This window comes from Phyllostomus hastatus, unplaced genomic scaffold (assembly GCF_019186645.2).
Source record: "Phyllostomus hastatus isolate PE091 unplaced genomic scaffold, TTU_PhHast_1.1 phas_contig_58, whole genome shotgun sequence".
NCBI classification, from domain to species: domain Eukaryota; kingdom Metazoa; phylum Chordata; class Mammalia; order Chiroptera; family Phyllostomidae; genus Phyllostomus; species Phyllostomus hastatus.
Genome location: NW_025333916.1, coordinates 49824516 through 49845845, shown reverse-complemented (window position 1 = coordinate 49845845; position 21330 = coordinate 49824516). Strand labels below are relative to the sequence as shown.

General features: G+C 33.4%; 1 protein-coding gene across 2 annotated transcripts in view; it reads left to right on the top strand.

Annotated features, from left to right (window-relative positions):
* The window catches only part of CDH9 (cadherin 9), a 63187-nt gene that overhangs the window by 18168 nt on the left and 23689 nt on the right, over window positions 1–21330 (top strand). Inside the window, exons 2-4 of one of the 2 annotated variants that reach the window (XM_045848077.1) lie at window positions 13961–14255; window positions 19465–19584; window positions 20436–20603. In XM_045848077.1, coding sequence (XP_045704033.1) covers window positions 13961–14255; window positions 19465–19584; window positions 20436–20603 — 583 coding nt within the window. The remainder of the gene's footprint in view (window positions 1–13960; window positions 14256–19464; window positions 19585–20435; window positions 20604–21330) is intronic. The other variant, XM_045848078.1, reaches the window with a different exon arrangement.

The window sequence follows — 21330 nt, the reverse complement described above, 5'->3', positions numbered from 1 at the left end:
ATTTGTTATTTTCCATTTTATTTTCAAAAGTTATATAGTTGGTGTAAAGTGCCAACTCATTGTGATTTCAGTGAGCATTTCTCTAGGGCACAGGTGACAAACACAAGGCCTGAGGCCGAATCCGGCCCTCCACCTTGTTTTATCCAGCCTGGCTCCTTGTTTCTACCCAGCAGCAGCGCCAAGCTCCTTGTGCCTAGTTAAGGAGTAGTTACATTAATACAGTCCTAAAACTACATTCGGCCCTTTAAAGGCAACCACAAGGCTGATGTGGCCCCCGGTGAAAATGAGTTTGACATCCCTGGTCTAGTGAATAATAATATTGGGCATTTTTCATGTTTTTGTTGCTGTTTTGTGTATATTCTTGGGAAAATATCTATTCAACTTATTAAACCATTTTTTGGGAAAATATCTATTCAACTTATGATACCATTTTTAATTGTGCTGTTCACCTTTTTGTTGTGAAATTGTAGGAGTTTTTGTTTGTTCTGGACATTAAAGCCTTGCCAAATACATGTTTGCAATTTTTTTTTCCCATTATGAAGCTATATATTTTTTTTTACCTTCCTGGTAGTGTCTTTAATGCACACGGTTTTTTGTTGTTTTTTTTTTCTTTTCTAAGACATCCAATTTACTTATGTTTTACTTTTTTGCTTGGGTTTTTGGTGTCATATTTAAGAATACACCACCAAATCCAAGGTTATGGAGATTTGCTCTATATTTTCTTCTAACAATTTTATTTTTTTAACTCTTAAACTTAGATCATTGACCTATTTTGAGTTAATTTTTGGCTTGATTTAATTTTTATTCCAACTTTTGTCTGGTCATTCTTATTAGCATTTTTGCTATGTAGATTCTTTCTGTGTTTCTAATTGTTCTTCTTTTATAATGGAATTCTTTCCTTGGTGAGCCTAACTTCTTTATGAGTACAGTAAGCACACTATTTAGAATTTATTTAAAGTAATTTTGTCTTTATTGTAGTGAGGCACTATCTTCTCTTTTTTTTTTTGCATTTTTATTGTTATTCAAGTATAGTTTTCTCCATTTTCCTGCCACCACTTTCTCCCACTCCATCCACCCCCACCTCCCACCCTCAATCCTCCCCCTCTTTGGCTTTGTCTACAGGTCCTTCATACATGTTCCTTGATGACCCTTCTGAGTTCAGTTTTCGAATCTCAGTTACTTTCTAGTCATCAGTTTCCTTCAAACATGTCACGAGCATTCTTTGTTTGTTCATATCTATCACTGCTATCTTGTCCACTATCCCCTACTTTCTAGGTGAACCTCACTTTTGTGCTTAGGGAAGATCCCTACAGAATGAGAGAAATTATTTTAGCAAGCATGTGTGGGTAGTTGGCAGGCAAAAAAAAGTCAGTCATCTTTCTGGTAAATAAGGAAAATTACTGTAAGACTTCTGATATCTTAGAAAGCATATCTCTTGTTTTAAATTAAATGTTGGTTAGGGAAGAAAGGTGCCAAAAACCAACCAATTGATAATGCCATTTGATAAATCGTTCTTTGGTGAACTCCCTCAGTGCTCATGTATCTCATTTTCACTTTCCATTCCTGCTAACCTCAGAGGTTCATAGCACTAAAAACTAGTAGACTCCGCTGTTCCTCACTAGATTGTTGTTTGTTGTAGTTCACTGAAATTCGGGCTCTTCTCTCACAATCATGTGTTAGTAAATCCCACCCATTTGCTCTCCTCCAGGAATTGGCCAAAATTAACTAATGCATCAGTTCATAGTCTCAACATTATTTTCAATCCATTCATTTTAGCATTTCTTTTGTCTCGTTTCAGTTTGTTTATGAGAGAAAGAATGGGGATCTAAATTTGTTCTCTTATTCTATCATTTTAAATCAGAAGTCTCACATGACTTTGAGGTAATTTGTTAATATAATCATATGTGAAATAGTAATGATTTATTTAAAACATAGGCAGTTCTAGAACATATTAATTAATTTTATGCAGAGCAAGCATATCATGGTATAATGTGGAATCTGCATAATGCCTATAGTTGTGCACTGAATTTGTCATTTAGGTAAGTAATTCTAAATATTCATAGAAATAATTCTAAATATTCATCGAAATAATTCTAAATATTCATAGAAATAATAATACCAGTCTTATAGCAAATGCAATTACAAATTTCAAAAAAAGTTTATTTATTTTAGTATTTTCCTTGGAAATAAAAAAATATAAAAATTCAACTAACTCTATATTTTTGAATAAGCAGGAAAATTAAATTAAAAAATGGAGGCACAGAAGTTTTTAGATTAATTTCATCATAATATTTTAATAAAATGTTAAAAGCTAAGTACTAAAGATCAAAGCTAATTAGATGTCCTCATAGACAAAGAAAAAAGCAGAGGAAAAGACAACTTTATGGACTTTACTGATGCTTATGTGTAATATTTATTAAGCACTAACCATGGCTGAGGTATTTTATTATTTCATATATTTTAAAGAAAAATTAAGCCTCAATTCTAAGAGTGATTGATATTATCATGATTTTATGGAGATAAAGAAAGGGTAAATTACTTGCTCAAATCCCATAGAACCAGTTGCAGATCTAGGATTTTAAACAAGTTTTGTCTGCCTCTAAAAATTCATCCTTTTGAACCGTTCCACTATACTGATGCCTAGTGTAGCTAGTGTATGATATAGCAATAGTGTATCTGCTCACTGTAGAAAGATGAGTGTATGAAACTCTATCTGAAGATATGTGATAGGAAGGAAGCATGGTATCCCTACGTCCTCATAGCTAGAATATGTGATTTTAGTGCATTATATGGCAAGAGAAAATTGAGGTTGCTAATCAGCTATTCTTAAAATAGAGATTATAGATTAGATAGATAGATAGATGATAGATAGATAGATAGATAGATAAATAGATGACAGATAGGTATGAATGTAACCGTAAAAGAAGGTTCAGGGAGCTACCATGTGAAAATCACTTCACCTGCTGCTGCTGGTTTCAAAGATGGAGGAAAGAATTTAAGAGCCAAAGAATCAAGCAAGGAAATGGATTGCCCGAGCTTCCAGAAGGAATGTACTCCTGATGATAACTTGATTTTAACCTTGTTAGATCTGTGGGACTTCTCATTTAGATAACTGTAAGAACTGTAAGATAAGAAGTTTATGTCACTTTAGGCCATTAAGATTGTGGAAATTCTTAGAGCAGCAACAGGAATCTAACATAAGTTACACAGAAGTTATATAAGAGGAAGTGTTCCAATTTCACTATAAGGAAGTGGTATACAAGTATATATGTATACTTCTACATATTGTAACATTTAACTTGAGCCTTGAAGAACAGTCAGCAAATGATACTTCAAGAAGTGTAGAGAAGACTTTCTGGATAGTGGGCGCTAATGCTTGAGAAAAGGGAGGGAGCAGACAGCTGAAAGAGAATAGTTGATGACTGATACAATAGAGAGTGATGTTGGTTTTAGTTGACAGTAAGTGTTTAACAGCTTAGAAAAATTGTCTAACAGTTTGTTGTAAATTGTAATTTAAATTGAACTTTATGATGACATATGACACAGCATTTTAGTTTAAAAAATCTTGTTGGAATTACTATAACTTAAAAATTATCATATATTTTCTTATAATTGTTTACCAGAACATGTTTATTTCAGATGTAACAGCAATGCTAAAGCCAACAAATTAAATTCTTAACCTTACCACATAAACATAACCATTTAACCATTTTTCACAGTCAGCTCCTCCAAAAAAATTAAGGGAACTTTTCTCTTCTACCTCACACACCATCATTCCACAGTGATTCTGTTTTTGGAGGACTTTAAATTGAGTAAGCTGCTTTGGGAATATTTCAGAACTTCTTTTTACAAATAAAAACTAATATGGACAGATTATATATTACAGATTTTTCTACAGATTCCTTCATTGAGTCCAAATTCAATTGCCATCAAATATATATATTTTTACCTATTTCCCCACATTAAAAATGAGTAGATCCTGTGATCATTCAGTTAATAGAAGTGTTTTATCTCAATGATAATTTTCATCATATTTCAAAATAACCAACTCCACTTGGACATTATTTTAGTCTTTTCAGACTTGTAAGCATATGAACTAATACTCAACTTCTACCTGTTCTGTATAATCTCCTCGATAAGACTGTGTATATAATTTTTTATCTTTACTACAGAAAGAGGGTTCTCAAGACTCAGAGTGATGATTAATTTTTTTTTCCAAATGGGGGCAGTTGGGCAGTTACCAAAAAGAAAAAGATTTAAATTTTCCAGAACTCTAGTTAGAGAGAGAATTAATACTCAAAATTGATACTAAATCACTAATGAAGGAAGCTGTGGAAAGTGTTACTGCTAATTGGAATTTATATCTTATAGAAAGGAATGAAACACAATAATGAGGTGTCAAGAAATCTTGTTTTAAATACCTTTTTGCAATAAAAGTCTATCACGACCTTGGGCAAGGTAATTAATCTGTCACTCTAAAGAATTTATACTCAATTAATTATATTGAGATCCATGGTAAGCCAATATGGGTGTAGTTTAGTGAGTGAGGAGGGAAACAATGAGTAGATAATTTGAAGAGGTAGAGAAAGAGATAGTCATGTAGGTTATTGGAAGTCACAGTAATCTTTTGGTTTTATTTGCTTCTTTGGTATGTGTGTGTATGCATGTATCTTTTGTGGGGGGGGGCAGACAGTGGAGGAGGGAGAGGTAGAGAGAGAGAAGAGTGAGTTATTGGAATGAAAAGCCATAGATCCGCTTAAAGCAAGTGATTCATATAAACTAAATCTAGTTTGAAAAAAAAATTACTCTGATTGTTATGTGGAACACGGAATCTGAAGGAGATTCAGGGAAAGTGGATAGGAAGCTACTTATTCAAGTGGTCAACATTGGTGACTTGAACTGAGAAGTTAAGAGAAAAGATCGAATTGACGGGTTTACAGATAGAGTGGATGAAGGACATGAGAGAGAAAGGGAGGAAATAATTTTGATGTAATTAATCATACAAAGGATAGCACCATTGACTACACTGGAGTGTACTGGAAAAGGCAAGGTGCAAGGATGGCTAAGAGAAAAATAAAAAACTCAATTTGGACCATATAAAATAAAATGTGGCTCATTTGACACATTAATGGTATGAAAAGCAGGCATTGAAATATTAGATTTGAAAAGACAGTAAAAATTATGAATGAAATGTCATTGTGAGAGTGCTTATATATAATTTGTCTACAAAACCACTTGACAAGGTAAACTACTTAGAAAGTACAAACAGAAGACAGAAATAAGAACTCATTATTGTATACTGATACATTTATTAGGGCAGTATCTATGGCACTAAGAGAAATGTTTTGTGAATTCACTTGTAGAATATTAGTGCATCAATTTTACTTTAAAAATATTTTTGAAATATAATGGAGAACAATTTAATAGAATGATAGTTATCACTTAAAATTCACACTGTAGTAATTGAATCAAAATGATATAAGGTTTATGTATGTCGAATTACTACCTTATTAGATTTTCTAAAGAAAATTATGTATTAGTATAAACTTTAATGTTTTGCAATAAGAAATGAGTATAAATATGTTGTAGAAACATAAAAGCTTCTATAAACACTGAGGTTACACTGAAGTCAATGAAAAAAATCCACTGAGACCAGTATGTTTTATGCTGATATGACATAGAGTGTTAATTACATAACATAATTCTTAATTACATATTTATTTTAATTTTCTTACCATTTTTAAACAGCCTTGGTATTCAGTTTTGACTTTTCTCTACTAAAACTGTGTGTTCTTAAGGAATGGAGACATTTTGGGTTAATTCAATGAGAATTAGTGTCTTAAAGCAGAAAATTTAAATTTTTAGAGAGAGATTTGTTTTTTATTTTAACTCTACCTGTGTGTTGAAGATGAAAGTTTTGTGGGCACGAATGGACCACAGAAAGAGGTATCTGTGAGAACAGCATTGGGATGTCACTATTAAGGATTGATTAATGATTGTCCTTTCCTTCTGAGCAAAGACAAGTGATAAGGAATTGTCAAGTCAGACTTGCATAGAAAGACATATTGCCCAATATCAAGCTTTACTGATAATTTCAAGGGCATGTACAAGCTATGGAAGAACATAAAGTGAGAAAGGTGCAAGGTATTCATTGCAAGTTCCCAAATCTCCAAGGAATGCATTTCTAGCATATGTCTAAAGAATAGGTCCCTAAGTAGATAGACAGTCACCTGCTTTTAAAAATTATTTAAGTTGTGAAGTATCTCTATTATGTACTCACATAGCTTATGAGACATTTTCCAGAGAGCATGCCTCATTACTCATAAATTCTTGATTTAAGTAACAAAGGCAACCCTAAACCATTAACAGTCCACTAAACACTACAGCACTTTAAAGTTAAATATTCTCCTTCTACCAAATAACATTAGTTTTTTTAAGGCATTTTTTCAGCATGCTTAACAAAAAGAGAGGTCATGTTCACCAGCCTAATTTCACCCTCTCTCCGGTACTATGAAGGAAACCTGTTGTAGGTGAACTGTTGAACTTCCTCATCAGTCCTCTATCCTTGGGCAATATTTCTGTATTTCTAAGATGTTTTCAATTCTCTATGTTATAGTTTGTGTTATATTTTCTACAAAGATTAATCTTAATAACACCATACCAATAAAATGGACTTAACTCACACCGTATTTAATAATAATTTCCTTTGCAAAGCTTCTTAACACAGTGGTATCCCTTCAGAGTTATTTTAATAGTCTTTTGTCAGTGCAATTATTCTTATCTCCCCAGTGGCCGTGGTCATTTGAACATTTTTATATGCGTTGATGTGAGTATTTGTTGAATGTGTAATTTTTATAAGGCCAAATTTTCTTCCTTTTCTGGACAGTTTTCAGAAGACTTTTGTAAAGTGATGACTTCTATTCAGATCATAAAATATTTTCTCATTCTGGAGAGTTATCATTCACACAAGTCTAGTTTTAATTTAATTCTATATATCCATTCATGAAGCATTTGTTCATCCAATAAATTTGCCAAAGAGGTTAATACAGTAACTTCCCTGTGTACCATACATTCTAACTGACTGAGATGGTAACCGAAAAACATCATTCTGTGAATGCTTTGTCACATTTGGTTTGTGGGTATAATGATATCACAGTTAAAACAGGAAAGGGTTTAGAACACTGGCTGCCAGGTGTAATAACAAAACCTTGTTGCTCTATCTATTGAAACCCAATGAGTTACACCATTGTAAAGACTTTTTTAATCTGTAGTATTCAGGACTTTAAAAACTATGATGAAAGCCATAGTTTTATGTGATATCTTACTGTTGCTGAAGTTTAATATAGTATTCACACAATTGCATTACCTTTTTTTAAGATTTTATTTATTCATTTTTTTAGAGGGAAGGAAAGGGAGGGAAAAACATCAATGTGTGCTTGCCTCTCACACGCCCCCTACTGAGGACATAGCCTGCAACTTGGCATGTGCCTTGACTGGGAATTTGAACTGGTGACACTTTGGTTCGCAGGCCAGTGTTCAATCCACTGAGCCACAGCAACCAAGACCAAATTGCATTCCTTTTATTTGGCTGACTAAGCCACAGAGTTACTGGCCCTTAAAGCCACCAGGGATTATGACATCAGATAGACTTTTTGTGTAACAAATAAGCCCTCTTCCACCACTGTTGACAGCTCTGCTAAAGTTATTACTTGATTAATTAATTTAATTAGAGCATTGTTTTCTTTCAAGATCAATAACCAGCCATCACCAGTCTCCTAAAGAAGAGATTTTTTTTAATCTCTTTATATCAGTTAGCAAGACTGTTTCATCATGCTGACAACATTCCAGGAATGTTATTTTAGTCCTACTCAGAATCTACAGATGAGCTCTTACCATATCCACAGAACATTTTAAATAGTGGGCCAGTGATTATCAAGTCACTACATGTATTTTTGCAATGACAAAATGAACAGGAGTTCAGTGTTTCTTCAGTAGGGATATCAAGTACTGAGGTCTTTCCCCCCACTTGCCACTGGTCCTTATTAGATTGGAAAGGGATAACTAAGAATATCATTTTCTTGCCCTGAGATGCTCACCTGGAAATTGCATAACCACATCCCTCCCTGCTACACTCATCTTTTTATGAGTACCCATTCCTTTTGTTATATCTCCCATTTGTATTTATTATTTTTCCACCTAAGACTGATTGTTAATTTAGCTGGCACGTCATCTGCCTATGGAGATATTAATAAAAGCAGCCTTACTCACACTTTTCAGCCATTTTCCACCCTGTCTCAGGGCAGATTAGGGATTTGGCAGGTAGAGGATCCAAGACAAGCCTGTTGCTTGATAATGGAACTAAATTTACAGGCAGCTTTAATTAGTCCATAAGAGTTGATGTTATGACTCATCTTAAATACCATTAGAAATATGAGCTGGTAAATTCAATTACTTCAAAATTAAACCTTAGGCATTAATTATATATACAAAAAATTTAAATTGGCCTGGCATCACTGGATAAGGAATAATGGAGGAAATAGTTTCATATGTGGAAATGTGAAGTGTTTGTAATTGCATCCTCCTACTCCTCTATCCTCTGTCTAGGGTCTACAAACAATTCCAATGACAGCTCCCTTTACTTCCTGTGATATTCAAAATTACAACATGTTCATTAAATGGTAAAGCCAACCTATAGAGCCTTTTCATCACCTATTTGAAGTAGCAGGTATCTCAATTGCCTATTGAATAGAGCATTTCTCCACAAGAAATGAGTTATGTGATACAGTCATAAAAGATATTTCCTTGATTCTTTCTGTTTAATAATAACAGTGAAAAAATGTGTAACTTACTCAAAAAGAAAACTATACCTTTAATGGTGATGTAAAACATACTATTCTTGAAAATATATTAGTATATTTGAACATATTAAAACATCAGACATAAATACTATTATTAATAGTTCTTTTTAGCAACTGTCAGCAATAGAGCATATATCTTTCCTCATTAAAAACTGAATAAAATGATAGAAGATTTCAAATATATTTTTAAGGATATATCAGTATTGCTGATAATAAGAGTTGGACATTATGACATGCTTTTGGAATTAAAAACAGTTTAAACAGAAATAATTTAACCATTAGCAATAACCATTAATAATCTTTAATAATAACCATTAGTGATCTTATGTGGATTAAGTTGTTGTAGTTTTCCATTGACTTTAATCACAGGACATAGTGCTATTAAGAGATCCTCTAGGGGACCTTATGTTTCCATATACTCTTCCTTGCCTTGCTTGTGGAATAGCAGTCCACTTTTCCCTGTAGAATCAGGATCAATCACCCCAGGCAGTATAGTTACTCCTTTCTTTGCCTCTTAATTCAGAGGCATGAGGAATCCAAAATGGCCAAGGAATTGCTCTCCAGTTCAATGGAATCATTTTAGTGTCTCTTTGTAGACATTCCTGTTTCTAGAATTAAAAACTTTAGTCCATCATATTATAAGGTTGCTGGAATTGGGAACAAAACTTTTGCTAGTGGGTCACTAATAATAATAATGGTGCCACCCCTATTTTGACCTCTTGATTCTTAGACCCATGAGTCCAGTACCATATAGTGGGTGCTGATTCGGAGCATATACAGCATTCTCTAGATATTTGCTCCAGTCCTGTAGATATTAGCTCCTAGCTGACACAGTAATTGAGTCTCCAGAAGGTCATTCCACAGTTCTGTAAAATCAGAATAATGTGAACCATTATAAGACCAATGAATTACATGAGCATTCCATTCCCGTACCCATTCACTTTTGCTGTGAAGTTATTTCCTTGATTAGAAAAAATGTTGTGGCATTTATCATGATGATGCTAACACATTCTGTAAGTCCACGATGGTAACTTTGGCTGAAGCATTGTGTACATGGAAGGCAAATCCACATCCAGAGTATCTACTCCAGTAACAATAAAACATTGCCTCTTCCATGATGGAAGCAGCCCAATGTAATCAATCTGCTTCCCCTGGAATGGTGTCACCTCAGGAACTCAGTGTTAGTCAGCTGCTGGCAGATCAGGCATTCAGCAGTGGCCAGATGGCCCCGAGTGAGTGGATGTCGGAGCTGCTGAGATCAGGCATAACTTCCATCTCTGCCCCCGTGGCCAGTTTGCTCATGAGCCCATGAGATGGCAGGAGTGGCTGGGGAAAGAGGCAGACTGGTATACACAGAACAGTTCATTCTATCTACTTGTTATTAAGATTCTAGTCTACTGAAGTCAACCTTTGGTGAGCATTCACAGAGGATGCATGTTTTTTGCACTTTTAAAAGAGATGTGCTCAGAAGATTCTTCCTCAGATTTTCTTTTCACCATTTTTTAAAATCATGGTCTTTTCAACTTGTTGAACATCCAGCCAGACCATTAGTGACAGCTCATGAATTGATGCAACCAGGTATACTGCCTGAAGCCCTGCCTACTGAGAGGATTTCTCCTCACCACTGTCCTTTAAGGATGTTCCAGAAAGGAGACTATAATGATTCAGCTGACCACTATGTAGTGATGCCTGAATATCATGAAGAAGTATCTCTAAATCAGGTCCAAGACTTTTCTTCTTATGTCAGCTGGTGGAAGGAATTCCTTGTGAAACCACAGGTACAGCCTGAGAGAGAGAAGACAGTGTAGAATGGGGACCATGGGCATAAAGAGGGGGAGTGAAACATCAATGTGTGGTTGCATCTCCTGAGCTCCCTACCAGGTACCTAGTCCACAACCTAGGCATGTGCCCTGATTTGGAACTGAACCAGCAACTGTTTGGTGTGCAGGCTGGTGCTTAATCCACTGAGCCATACCAGCCAGGGCTGAATGTATGATTTAAAATTAATAATGTAATTGATAAAGAATTTCAGGATAGTAGTTGAAGTTTTGTAATATTGTATAAGAAAATAACCATTGGGAAGTTTCATTCTTAAAATGAAATTATGAATTAAAGACACTGTTTTAAAATATATGTTTAATTATGTGTTAAATTATTCTTTTAAAATGCTGTTCTAAATGAACAGAATAAAGAGCATATATATCATGACAGAAACTAAAACAAGCATGAACAGGTTAATCTAAATAATGATTTTAACATATGAATTACTAAAATTATATAATTTGTCCAAATATATTATTTTGTTATTAAATTTTAATAAATTTAGACATGTATTTACTCTGAAAATCTTGTAATTCAATCATTATTTTAATTTATCTTGGACATCATCTTCTGTCTGAACACCATAATTTTAATACTGAATTTTCCTTGAAATTTTTAACTGAATATAAGCCATGCAGAGAAATTAATATAAATATTTTATAAAATGTGCAAAATATATAATACTTAAAAATAAAGAAAACATTTATAAACTATATAATTGCATTCAATATTATGTATTTGAGTATTTTTATAAAAATGTATAAAATGTTTTAACTATACTCTATCTTGTATTTAACATGAATATCTTAAATGATTTGTGTCCATACACACACACACACACACACATAATCATCATTTTAATGGCTAAAATTAATGCCATTGTACCTTACTTAGTCTAACCAAATTCATAAGGTGAAAACTCTAGCTCTTTCCATAAGGTTTGCCAAATTAGGCCTCGTAATATATATAAATCCTCAATCTACCCAACCTATCTACATTTCTCATCCTTTCCTCATAATTCCCTCTCATTAACAATATCTTTTCTTTTTCCCCTCTTAGAAAAAAAATGCTATCAATACAAGGATATAGGTTCAACAATATTCATTATAAAATAGCTTGAAAAATATCCGTAAAATTTAGTCATTAAAAGAATGTTGTTTACACAGAGATTTTTAAGGTGCGAAATGTGTAAAAGAAGTTTTATATTATTTATTACCTGATTTTTATAGTAATAAATTACAATTAAACCTGTTGTGTACATGTGAAAACATACTGTTTAAAAAGGAGGAAATATTTGGGATAGAATGTGTTGAGATTCTAGATTTTTTAAAGAATCTCTTTATTTTCCAGTTTAGTGAGCATGGTAAACAATTTCAAATGTGATGAATATCATAATAGAAAGAGAAATGTGCTTTATAATTACAGAGCAGTCATGTCTATTTTAATCTACAGACTTTTTGCATCAGCATTTGAGGGTCTCTATGGAGTCAGAAAAGGCATCCCTAAGAAGAAAATTTTAAAATGAGATATGATAAATATTTACTAGGGGAAAATGCAGAGAAGAGGAAGGACATTAAAGGATGAGAGAAACATATGCCAAAATCAGGTATAAAGTCTGCAACAGTTCTCAGAAATGAAGAAAATAAAATGAGACCCCAAAATGGTTTATGTAGAATGCCTAGCTGAAGTGGTAAAGGTGGTAGCATCACATATTGGAATGAGAACTGGATTATGGATAACGTATACATAAAGCCACAATGTCCAAAAGTTAGAATTACAATAAAAGATTCTTTTTAAAAGGAATTTCATGCCCATTAATAAAACAAGTTTAGTAAACACACACGCCCACATAAACACACACACTCCATTTGCCCACTATAACGCTGACATTTGCATGAGACTAATACAGATTTGTAAGGCTAGATTCATGGTGGTTACACACTATGCCTGATTAATTTTTAAGCTGGAACCAATATGACCAGGTTTGTGACACAGATGCAACTTCTTTAGTGTGGGAAACTGTTTGGAGTAGCACAGGAGAGGTGGCAGGCTTCGTTTAGGAGACTGTTGCAGACGACTAGCTAAGATATGATGGAAAACACAAAAAGAGTACTAACATGCCATGCCAATGGAAGCAGGTAGATGAGTGACGAAGATATTTCAGAGGAAAAAGCTTCAGATGGTTATTTCAACATTGGAGAAAAAACAAAGGAGGAGTAAAATGTGAATTCCAAGTTTCTAGTTTTGGCTAACGTAAAAAAAAACCAGATATAAATAGTCAGATAATTAACAGATGGCATGTGGAACCAAAGAAATAGGTGGAGCCAGGATATAATGAAAACTGTGTAGCACATAACTGAGGTACTGTACCCTGACATAGCAGGTACAGGGTAGCTAAAGCTCAGGTTTCAGAACAGTTAAGTTTGCAAACATGTTAAGATTCTTTTCCAATGTAAATTGTCTGTGAATACTTGATTCACTTTGCCTGTTTTAAATACCCAATGAACCGCCTTCTGCATTAAGAAGTTTATTAGTAAGATGTGTATGTATCAGAAGAAAGATAATTTTTAAAAAATCCTAATTTTTTATTAAATTATTTATATGGTCAGTGGAAAAGCCCTGTGTCACTTAAAATTTCATATGTCTATAAAATGTTAATTTCAAAACAAGAAGGAGTGAACACTGTGTTTGAATGAGTACCCTCCCAAATTCTTACAGAGAATAATATGCAAGATCAAAATCCTCTCTCTCCGATTGGACTCTCTAATGACAGAAACTGTGCATGTCTAAAAAATAGGCTGAAGGAGCTAAATTACTTTAAAACTACCATATTTTTCCTAAACTTACCAGCATGATAAGTTCAGAAATTCCTCATATTACTTCTTTGAGTTTAGTGGTTTTTAAATGTAATCAAGAGTCTAATAGTATTTTGCACTCCAGATGTAGCTTAATAAACTTTTTTCTTGTTAATATACTAGAGGTTTAAATCTCAGTAACTTTCTATTCAAAATATTTTTGAAACACTGTGTCTTGAAAAAAGATATATTCATTTTCATCATATTTTATTTTAGTCCCTATGGTGTATAAATATAATTATTGAAAGATTTGAGAATGTTAAAACTGAAATGTTGAGTTTTTTCACAGTGAAAATTAAGATAACCATTGCAGTCATTGTCCCAGTAATGTTATATGGAGACAAATTGGTTTGTGCCAAACTATTTTTTCTTTAATAACAATGTATATATTTACAGAACTCTTTTTTTGTTTCTACTTCTTTAAAGCTTCACACTGACCAAGATAAAGGAGATGGAAATTTAAAATACATATTAACAGGAGATGGGGCTGGCAATATATTCGTCATAGATGAAAATACAGGAGATATTCACGCTGCAAAGAAATTAGACAGAGAAGAAAAATCCCTGTACATTCTTCGTGCCAAGGCTATAGACAGAAAGACGGGGCGACAGGTGGAACCTGAATCTGAATTTATCATTAAAATTCATGATATCAATGACAATGAACCAAAATTCACAAAAGACTTATACACTGCCAGTGTTCCTGAAATGTCTGGAGTAGGTAGGTATATGTTAATCCATGTAAACTAACTTTTTAATGTGTTTGCAAGGTAGTATTATAGACATTCAGACATATGATGTGTAGCCTGCTTCAGAATAAGAATTATAACTAAAACTAGCATTTAATGTTATCTATCTCACTTTTATGTATTTCCAATGCTATATATTTTAATGTTTCCTGCTATGTTGTAACTGACATCTACGTGATTAGTAGTGAGGACAATTATTCTTTGCATTTCAACCAGTTTCAGCCATTCTAATGGCAGTCGAGTTGAGTACATTAGAATGACTGCCATTCTAATGGCAGTCGAGTTGAGTACATTTTTTGTCTAAAATGAAAGGAATACAAATAGTATCAGTAGTTTGGGACAGTTTTGCTTGCATTATTTTGCATAATAACAACTAATGCTCTTGCATTTAACAAATTTCTTTTGATCATCTCATTTGATGACTGAAACAACATAATGTTGTAGGCGTGAGAAGTACAACTTCAAATCCCCATTCTATTAATTAGGAACCCAAGATTCAGAAAGATTAAGCAACTGAATTAAGATCAAATGACTTGGTAGCATCACAACAATATTTGAATTATTTTCACTTATATGTCATTTCAGTTCTTATTGTGCAAACTGAAAATAATCATTTCATTTTTAAAGCTACCCATAATTTTAAATACCATTTGGTATGCATTGTTTTTTTTTTTTACCTCTATCTCTGACCACATTTAGCTCCACTTTTATGAAAAGTTTAGATTAGTTAATGACATAAGAACTGACTTTTAAATCATAACATAGTTCTAAAAATAAACATAAAAAATAAGCTTACTATAATATCTAAACTATGCAGCTGATTTTCACAAATTAATGCTATTTATTTTAATATTATTTAAAAATCAGCTTTAAGTACATAATTTTGACATTATTCTAATTAGTGCATTTTTCAGTCTAAAATAATTTTATGAGGAAAATAAACATATCCACGCTTTACTGAGTGACTGATCTAAAAGTGTTTTTTAACTTTTTGCCATTTAGTCAGAAGAACAAAGAGTTTGTTAAAAAAAGTTATAATTTCCTCTAACAGCAAATGAAATCTCATCTGTCTGAGAAATCTGCTGTTTTACTGCCTGTTCAGGCATTCATTTCAATAATAGGAAAGGGATTTACCAAATTGAAAGGAGTCCTAGCCAATCACAAAGGCTTGGATGAAACATGAGCAGCTGTGTTCTCTTAAATGATTTAAAATATGTATTATCTTGGTACAGATCCATGAAATGTACTGGTGTGGTCCAGGAAGATCAGCCAGGGGGCCAGTGTCCATATGCATCATCTTCTCTTTGTGGGATTACGTTTGAGATGGAGATACATCTAAAAACTCTACTCTCCACTTCAACTTGCTACTAATGAACATTCTAATGCAGTGTGGTATTCTTAAAAAAAATTAATGCTTTTCTTGTTATACACATTTTGTCAGATATTTTGACATTTAACAGTACACAAACTTTCACTTTTCCTTCTCTGAAAAGGTGTGATACACCTATAGGAGTAAAAAAGTACAACTGAAATGACAGATATTTGGCTATAATATACTTTTATAATAATTGCTTTAATTTGTAAAACTTTGAATTTTCCAGGCATTGCATTATTTTAAAAATCACAACATTTGTTAGAGACTATTGTTATTTAAGCTAAATGACCTGGGTTTTCTCCTGTATTATTTTGTGTATTTAATGTAATATTATCACCCACACCAGAGTGGGCAAAAGTAGTTTTACAGTTATAATACAAATAAATGATACAGTAATTAATACATAATAATACAAGGATGAACTCCATTTTATGTATTCACAACTCTAAACCTACTTTTTACAACCCCTGTAGACCCAATTCAAATATGTTCTTCCTCACCTGAAATACAAATACAGTCTAGATTCTATTAGTACTCACGATGTTTGTAATAAGACTAGTAGTGGACTAAGCATGTTTATATTTTATTTTTTTAAAGCCCTCCTCTTGCTCAAAGCTCATAATAAAATACAGAATATACAATTTATGCATGGAAGAGGGATTGCTTGTAATCTTGTCCACAATACCCTTCCCATAAAGCAATCCATACTTCATTATATAAGATTTAAATTGTGGGCAGTACAATTTCGGGTAATTCCAGGAATTAAAAAATAAAAATTTGGACCAGTGACAGTTGCATTTCTTCCATTTCTATACTTACAAAAAAAAAGTGAAAACCACAGCTGGCAACAATAGGGCTCTGGTTGCAGTTTTTGGTACTAATAAATAAAGATAAGAACTACAGGGAAGTCTTAGTCCTATTTATACAGGATAGTCATTATTCTTTATTATTAATAGTAACTTCACAGCACTATTTGCTTCTTTCTTGGCCCACCCAGAGACTTCATATGTGCTTCTATCTTTAAATATACAACTACATGTGGAAGATATACTTGATTTTTCATATATTTTAATACATAAATAAAAATGAGCCCAAAAGAGTTAAACTGACTTGCTCCACAGTATACAAAGACAGTTTATTACAATGTTAATTTTTAAAAAATGTTGAACGTTGACTGGTGTTGCTCAGTGGATTGAGCATCGGCCTACTAACAGAACAGTTGCTGGTTTGATTCCCACTTGGGGCACAGGCCTGGACTGCAGGCCAGGTCCCCACTTGGGGGTGTGCAAAAGGCAACCAATCTATGTTTTTTCTCACATACAGATGTTTCTCTCCTTCTCACCCTCCCTCTCTCAAATAAATAAATAAAATCTTTAAAAAATGCTGATAAATGTCAAATAGAAGGATGGATATAATGCTTTACTATTTTTCTCTGCTGTAAAATTTTTGTGCTTAGGCAAAACATAGTTTAAAAAACTTCTAATTTTATTATAGTCTTAGTAATTCCTCAAAAGAAGCATTTTTCTAACTTTGTTATTTTAATTAGAATGTCCCCTCCCTCAGTAATATTGAATACAAATAAGAGTAGACATGGGAGGGAGGAATTGCATTTTACAGTAAGATTTTCTAGCAAGTTACTCCCCTACATAATTGAAAAGAATAAAGATTAACTCATTATAATTTTGCAGATCTGATTTCCTCTTCTTTTTCTTATACAAGTAAACACAGGGTGGAGCTAAAAGATGATGTGTAAACCACATATAGTCTGAGAGTTAAAGCCCATGCATCATCAAATAATAAAGCATGCCTCTACAAATCAGTAAATAAACAATGATTTAATTCTAATATTATTTTTAGTATATTAGTGAATTTGATGTAAGTCAAAGAGTTGAAAAACTATTAACTATTAACTTTGGGGGTAAATAGACTCCTATGCACAAGATAATTTTTTTATTCTAGACCCTTCTTTCCAATGTTATCCTCTGACACTCTCTGTATAGTTCTCCTCTTCCTGTTTATCTATTTTTTATTTTTCTCAATATATTTTATCTCCTTTTTCTTTCTCACCAACTGTTCTTGATTTCACTCTACTCATGTTTCTCTCAAAATCATATGCATTATTTCATTTTAATTATCAGAATCATGTGCCCTTCTCCCTTTTTAGTTGAAATCCAATGATTCCAATTAACTCTTAAAATCTGAAACACACTATCCTCTTCTGAGCAGAATGCATGACCTGGGTAACATATGAAGATATAAAATAATAAATGAGATATGTCCTAATTCAGGAACACAGTTAGAGGTTCTCCACCTATGAATTTGATATGCAACATGTACCATAATACCCACAACACCAGACAGGCCATTTAGGAAAGTATTTAGAATGAAGTTCCCTTCCTCAGACTGGTGAGGTTGAATCCATCCCCATCACTTCCTAGGTGTGTGATTATTAGCCACCTCTAAATGCCCCAAGGCCTAGCACTATGTTTATTATTAGGATACAATCATAATACAAATCAAGTGCCAAGAACTCTGAGCATTGTAATTGGGGGGGTCACTTTGCTTTGGTCTAGCTAGGACGTTAGTGTGTTAGTGGGTATTTTCTACATAGTAAAAGAGTATATCTGGGATTGACTGAGTTATTTGTAGTGTATCTCCTCACAGGACATACCAGTTCTATTGCAGTTGAGGAAACAGAGGCCTCAAGAAGAACTAAGCTTCTCATCTTTTGATAATTAATTTGAAGAACACAAAAGTCTTGTTGAATTTATCATATTAAGCATGTTGGTTAGGAAATGAGCTGTTAGTTTAATCTTAATGCACAACATATTAACTTTCTGAATTTGCATTTACATATAGATGTAAAATTCAAAAACGTTCACTGCAACTCAATTAAACCAGTTATGAGTGTGTAATATTTGTGGGGTATTAATGTATATGAGAGGGCATTGTCCTAAAGAATATTAAAACCTATGTAAGAATGAGTCAATGTTTGAAAAATCATATGTAGTACATTGGAAAATGTTATACAAACTCATTTTTCCCAAAGTAGGCTTCAGTTAATAGTAGTTTTATAATTATGTTTTGACTCTTTATAGAGAGCTAATGAAATATAAGAAGAGTTTATCAACATATTATATTATGTTTAGTTCCTGAAGCTAACTCCTTTAAGACTTTTAAAAATCTTTTTAGAAAGATTATGTGTGAAGAAGTTTAAAGAATATAATTTAAATTTTATAAAATAAAATTAAACATAGATTAATGTTGATTATAGTATTGCACATTATAGAATTGTACAGTTTTTCACTGTAAAGGAAATATCTACTAATTTACACATGTGCAGAAAATAATAATATGTAGCTTATCAATAGCTATAATCAAATATGACTGTTAGCTACATTTTAAAGGGAGGCAACACATAATAATCATATATATATGGCATATAAAAATCTTGCAGGTCAATTTGATGTCATTTTGTTTGATTCTGTGTTTTTATTAAAAAGGGCCTCTCCATTTTCATTCTATTTACAATGTACAGTTAATTTACTGGAGTAAAAAGCAGCATTTGTTTAATTGTACTCATTGTGATATGACATGTGTTTGATTTTGAGATAGCTCAAACCATGAATGCAGGGAGTATTTAAATTTTATAAAGAATTGAAGAAAAAAGTGAGTTTTTCTTCAGGCAGCATCATTTAAACAGATTTCTTCAAACTAACCATGGTCTACCCATAGCAATTTTTTGAAAAGAGAGTTTCTAATTCAGAAGTGTTTAAGTGTTTGTGTTTGGGTGGGGATTCGTGTAGGAACATCTGTCACACAGGTGACTGCGACAGATGCAGATGATGCCAACTACGGAAATAGTGCCAAAGTGGTCTACAGCATATTGCAAGGACAGCCATATTTCTCAGTGGACCCAGAATCAGGTACCAGCTTTTAACCTGATCTCTTTCTTATTATATAATGCATCTGGATGTGCAATTAATTTCTATATTTTTCTGTACTTCAAAAGGTAGCTATTCAGTGTATGTTTCTACTTATTCCCCATAGTTATTACATGTGAATAACAAATTCCCTGTAATTTATAGAGATTATTTGAATCATTAGCTCTTTGGACTATTTATTGAGCTTAAATCTGTGACACTAAATACAAAATTTCACAGAGATTCAGTCTAATGGACACAATAAACCAATGAACAGAACAGAAACAGAAGCATAGTTGCATGGAGTAGACTGGCCGCTGTGGGAGGAGAAGGGAGGGCTGGATGAAAGATGGTGAAGAGATTAACCCAAGAACATTAATACATGAATCATGGACATGGACAATGACATGGGGAGTGACTGAGCGAGGGGAGTGGTCGGGGCTTGGAGGAGGCGGGCAAAGGGAGAAAAAGTGAGAACTGTAATAGCATACATAATATAAATTTTTAAAAGTCACAGAATTTCAGCACTGTATGTGTCATAGGAAATATTGAAACCTAAAGAATGGGGCAATCATCAAAATTAAGCTGACCTGATGATTTTTGAAGTTCATTTTTTTGTTAATCAAAAGATAATCACGTTGATTTAGAAAGACTAATTTCCTGAACAGTAGCCAATGGAAGAATTCTTTCTGTTCTGTCAATTATGTTAAATTGGTTAGAAATTGAAGTGCGCCTTTAAGTATACCAACATTTTATCTATTTTTTATGATTAACCTCTGTAAAATGGACCTTGCCGAGCTTAAACTTAAAAATCAGTGATTGGATTATAAAATATGTCTCTACTTTTCCAAAAGGCATTATAAAAACGGCATTGCCGGACATGAGCCGAGAAAACAGGGAACAGTACCAAGTGGTGATCCAAGCCAAGGACATGGGTGGCCAGATGGGAGGCCTCTCAGGGACCACCACCGTGAACATCACGCTGACGGACGTCAACAACAACCCCCCTCGATTTCCCCAGAGTAAGAAAGGTCTCAGTGGTTTCATGTCCAAAGTCTTGTCCAACACAAACAGAGGCTAATAGTTGCGCTGGTAGTTTCACTTCATGTTTATGCAGAAAGGCAAATCTGCCACACTTGTCCTTGCAAAATATCACAATTTCCCGGAAATTGAAAGTCATTACGATCATTCTTATCAGTGAGAAGTAGGTAGCTGGAGAAAACATGCACATGATATTCTTTCGGTAACTTTGTCTTCTTCTATATTTAGAAGAGCCGTCAAGTTTTCCAGACTACCCTTTTCAACTTTCACTATGACCAACTTGGTGTTTGTTTTTTTTTCCTTCTCTCTTTCTTGGTTAGGAGTGTAGACTCTCAAATCTTACTGCCTGGCTTGGAATCTCATGTCTACGATTCACCTTGCCTCAGTTCTCTTGTCTGTGCATAAGAATTATAATGCCTTATCTAATCAATTTTGAATCTCTGAAATCAGATACCTTATTAAAGTCAATGCAGATTGTTTCACTTTGTCAGCGTTTTTCATTTTCTTAGAGGCCCAAAGAGTTATGGTGTACCTTGGCTGTGATGGCATCTGAGACAATTTCAAGTTTGCTGGTATCTGCTGCCTACCAGTGAAGGTTAAATCAGTCAGTGCTCTTTCAGTCAAGAGCCTGTTGTGCACCATGAGGTCCTACTGCAAGAGATGCCCACACTCTGCTGAAATTGTTTCCATTTTGAAATAAGTAAATGT